The 4,301-nt window shown below is 34.9% G+C and overlaps 1 protein-coding gene across 3 annotated transcripts in view; it reads left to right on the top strand.

Annotated features, from left to right (window-relative positions):
* Window positions 1-4,301, top strand: part of LOC111625898 (AP-3 complex subunit sigma-2-like) — a 38,091-nt gene that overhangs the window by 5,456 nt on the left and 28,334 nt on the right. For all 3 annotated transcript variants that reach the window (XM_023369156.1, XM_023369155.1, XM_023369154.1), the window contains exon 2: window positions 2,141-2,232. In XM_023369156.1, coding sequence (XP_023224924.1) covers window positions 2,141-2,232 — 92 coding nt within the window. The remainder of the gene's footprint in view (window positions 1-2,140; window positions 2,233-4,301) is intronic.

Genomic DNA, 4,301 nt, shown 5'->3' with positions numbered 1-4,301 from the left:
TATATATATATATAAATTTTTACACTCATTGCCATAAAAAGTGCACACCAAGAAAGAGTTATCATATCAATGCAAAACTTGGCATACAGATAAGTCTCAAGCAGATATCGAAAAGATTAGAGTTATAGCATGATAAATCATTGCATAATGCTAGAAGAGAGTATTAAAATATCTCTCTCTCTTGGCCTATAAAAAACACATAAAGGCATCCTGTTGTAGTTTACATGTTGCAGAGAGATGTTGTATCATTAGAGTTGACCTTATGTCACAATCAAAGACCATATGAACAACTAACAGAGTTTGAGAGGAGAAGGATCATTGGGTTGAGAATTGCTGAATAGTGCACCACCTAGGCTGTTCTGATAACACTGTGAAGAGGTGTAGAGACTAGTGGATTAGAGAGAGCTCATACACATGATGCTCAGGATGCCTTGGCAGACCACTATCTGGTCCTCCTACAAGCATGTACATGGCCAGCTGTATCATTGTCTGCTATCTGGACATGGGAGGCACCATCATTACATGCCTCTGTGTCTGTCCATACCATTTTGAGGCACCCAGGTGAGAAACATTTGGTATTGCAACTGTGATTACATGTGTTGTTATTGACAGCACCCCCTGTTGCTTCTGTTTGGAGTGATGTCATTCCTGATTGGATTGGACCACAATGTAATGGAACTGGCTCGTCTACAGCATCGAATCCAGATTCAGTTTGAGCACTGATGATGGCTGTGTTCATGTCTAGAGGCCTCATGGTGAACACCGGAATCTTGCATATGACTTGGAACAGCACAGCACCCCATAGGTGGTGTGATGGTCTTGGTGCCGTCAATATGACAGCCCATTACCTCTAGTAGTGATCCAATGGATCATGACAGTCCAGTGGTATGCTGATGACATTTTGTATCCACATGTGTTGTCTCTCATGGGAGGGCTACCAAGAGTCATTTTCTAACAGACAGTGCTCAACCATACACAGCAAGGGTGTCACAGGACTGCTTCTGCCAGATTGCCACACTTCCCTGGCCTGCTCAGTTCCCTGATTGGTAGCCCTCCCATGAGAGGCAACACATGTGGGTACAAAATGTCACTAACGTATCACTGAGCTGTCATCATGAACCATTGGATCACTACTAGAGGTGACGGGCTGTCGTATTGATGGATGGCACCAAGATCATCACACCATCTGTGTGATGATCTTGGTGCACCATCTTAATATGGCACCATCACACCATCACACAGATGGTGTGATGGTCTTAGTGATATNACATAGTGGTAAAGGAAGGAGCTATGCTAGTATCAGAGAGGCATTAGTGAAAACAGTTCTGTAGCACTTTGAAATTATGATAGCAAACTAGCTTTGAAGAGAGAGTAAATTACTTGCTACTGAATTTTTACTAGTTACATGACCACAGCCAGAGGCTGCGTAAAGTAGCATTAGTTGTATTGCCCCATTATATAGAATTTTATAAGCTTTATTATTTAGTTCCCAGGTGCACCTAGCACATTTTAGCAGCATGTAGTTTATTTGAATAACTATATAACATGTAGCTTATGTAATGTTCATTATTAAATTATGTTCTTTATTAAAAGAAAAGAAAAATAAAGTGACTCAAGTGTGTATGAGAAGTTAATATGAGAAGTGTTTTAGAAGTGTTAGCCCAATTTTTTTATAAGTTGAATCTGTTAAGACATAGAATATATATAAATATATGAAGATTAGATGAGAAATGATGACAGTTTTAATAGAATGAATTATACAAATACTGTTGAGTTAGTAACGTTTCTATTATTTAACAAGAAACATTAACTTGAATATGCCAGTGCTTATATGACAAGAAGAAATCATAAAATAATTTCAGTGACACTTTAGTTCTTTATATAAATGTTTTCAGCTGTCTTTATAGACCTGTTTTAGCCATGAATATAGTCTTGCATCTAACTAATCAATATATGCATATGGTTATATATTTGATATAACCATATGCATATGGCTTAATATTGATCTCTGTTCCAGTTTCTGAGAAGCATTTAAGTAATGCTAATGCTTGTTAAATAATGACATATGTATATTACAATAATGAAAGAAATATGATTACATGTAAAATTACTTAATTTAATTTTAAAATATTTAATATAGCCAGAAGAAGCACAACAAAAAATTTTGATTGAAACATTTCAACTTGTATCACAGAGAGATGATGATGTTTGCAACTTTCTAGAAGGTGGAAGGTAAGAGATAAATATAAAAAATATTACTGTAGTTATCTGCATTGATTAAAAAATAAACTGTGGGAAATAAACAATATAATAATTTCTGTTCTGTTGTTATGATTAAATTTTTTAAAATACTATTTGTTCAGAACAACTAAAAAAAGTTATAAATTAGGGACTGTCCATAAATTACGTACTCAGGGGTAGGGGGTAATAGAGATCGTCTTATGTAATAATCTTATTTTTATTTTTTGATCTCGTTGAGTGGTGGTGTTTTGAATTTGGCGGTTTCTATTAAGAACACTCATTGTCTCGTATGACGTGATAGAGTAATAACGCTAGCAGATTCACACTTTACACATTTTTTGTCATGGGAGAAAGGCCATGTGATGATTTCTCTCTCTTGTTTTTAATCAGAATAAGTGCACCACTCCTATGAGTGTATAACACTAAGAACACATAAACCAAAATATATGATACAAAGTAAACATAAAATTAGTATTTGGCTTTTAGTGAAAACTAAAATGTAAAATTAGAAATTATAAATAGTCTTTTCTTCCATATTTTTGAACATAATTGTAAAAAGCGTCAAAGAGTGGTTTCTGAACAAGAGTATCGAGTGGACATGCCACCTGAAACCAAGCGTAAAAATTTCTAATTTCAGAATAAGTCTATCTTGATCATAAATTGGACAGTGATATGGTTGACGGTGTCTAGGTTTTCTGAGAGCAAAAGCAAGGAGCAGTTTCTGCCTGGTTATACATCGCCAGGTAGCTTCTAAAATTACCATGCTCAGTAATTAGTTGAGCAGTAGCAAATGTTAAATCTCTAAATAGTGATGAGAACTTACATTCAACACTAAGAAAATAAAGTCTTGTTATTCTACCAGTTTTACTGCTCAACTACTTTTACTGATTCCACTTTTGCATAGCGTTGTCATGAATATAATTTTTAAGGCTGCTACGTGAGAGCGGGATGTGAGTGTAGTCCAAGTCAGTTTCCTTTGCAGCTGACTTAACCTCAATTTTGGCATTTTCATTCTTTAATATGCCAGTATTGCCAGGAACATATATAAAAATTATCTTATTTACAAGATTTTTAATATTGTGCTGGATATATGCGATTTTATTGCTATTGCAATTGGGATTTAATACAGCTTTTAGGACAGACAGAATCAAGTTATAAATGTTGATAGACAGAGTTTTGTTTGGTAGTGAAGTGGCCCACTGAACAGCTTGGTAGTCAGCATCTTGTTCAGCTTGATAGATAGAGGTATGCGGGATATATCTGTACCTTCTAACATATTTTTGGCAAAATATGTCAGTTTGGAGGAAGATACAGATACTCGAGCTGACAAGAAGGGAGCTTTTGGACCCATTTGTGTAGATATTAATGTCTGCATGATTATCCATGGAGGAAGCAAATGACACCAAATATCCTTGTTTACAGGATGATGATCAGAGATAGTAGGGTAATTGCAATGTGGTAGCATATGAACAGCCATAGATAGGAGTAGAGACTGTTGTTGAGCCTTGACGTTTGTAGTTCTGATGTAGTTTAGAACCTTTTCTACAATACATAGTGGTAAAGGAAGGAGCTATGCTAGTATCAGAGAGGCATTAGTGAAAACAGTTCTGTAGCACTTTGAAATTATGATAGCAAACTAGCTTTGAAGAGAGAGTAAATTACTTGCTACTGAATTTTTACTAGTTACATGACCACAGCCAGAGGCTGCGTAAAGTAGCATTAGTTGTATTGCCCCATTATATAGAATTTTATAAGCTTTATTATTTAGTTCCCAGGTGCACCTAGCACATTTTAGCAGCATGTAGTTTATTTTCTTGGCCTTAGTCAAGATGTAATTAATATGGCAATGAAATGTGGTTTCTCTCTATTCTCTCTTGTTTTATTTTGTATGACATTTCTGTTTACACATGCACTAGCTAGTCGACCTGGCAAAGTTTTTTGCGTCTTTTGTGAAAATTAAAATTAATATAAAAATATATATAATGATGTTGATTAATGATGATAATAATAATAATAATAATAATAATAATATTATTAATAATTAAGATATTTTAAACAGG

The sequence above is a fragment of the Centruroides sculpturatus genome, unplaced genomic scaffold (assembly GCF_000671375.1).
Source record: "Centruroides sculpturatus isolate CEXI.00-Female unplaced genomic scaffold, Cexi_2.0 scaffold452, whole genome shotgun sequence".
NCBI classification, from domain to species: domain Eukaryota; kingdom Metazoa; phylum Arthropoda; class Arachnida; order Scorpiones; family Buthidae; genus Centruroides; species Centruroides sculpturatus.
Note: the sequence above shows the minus strand (reverse complement) of the source record. Positions and strands in the feature narration are given on the sequence as shown.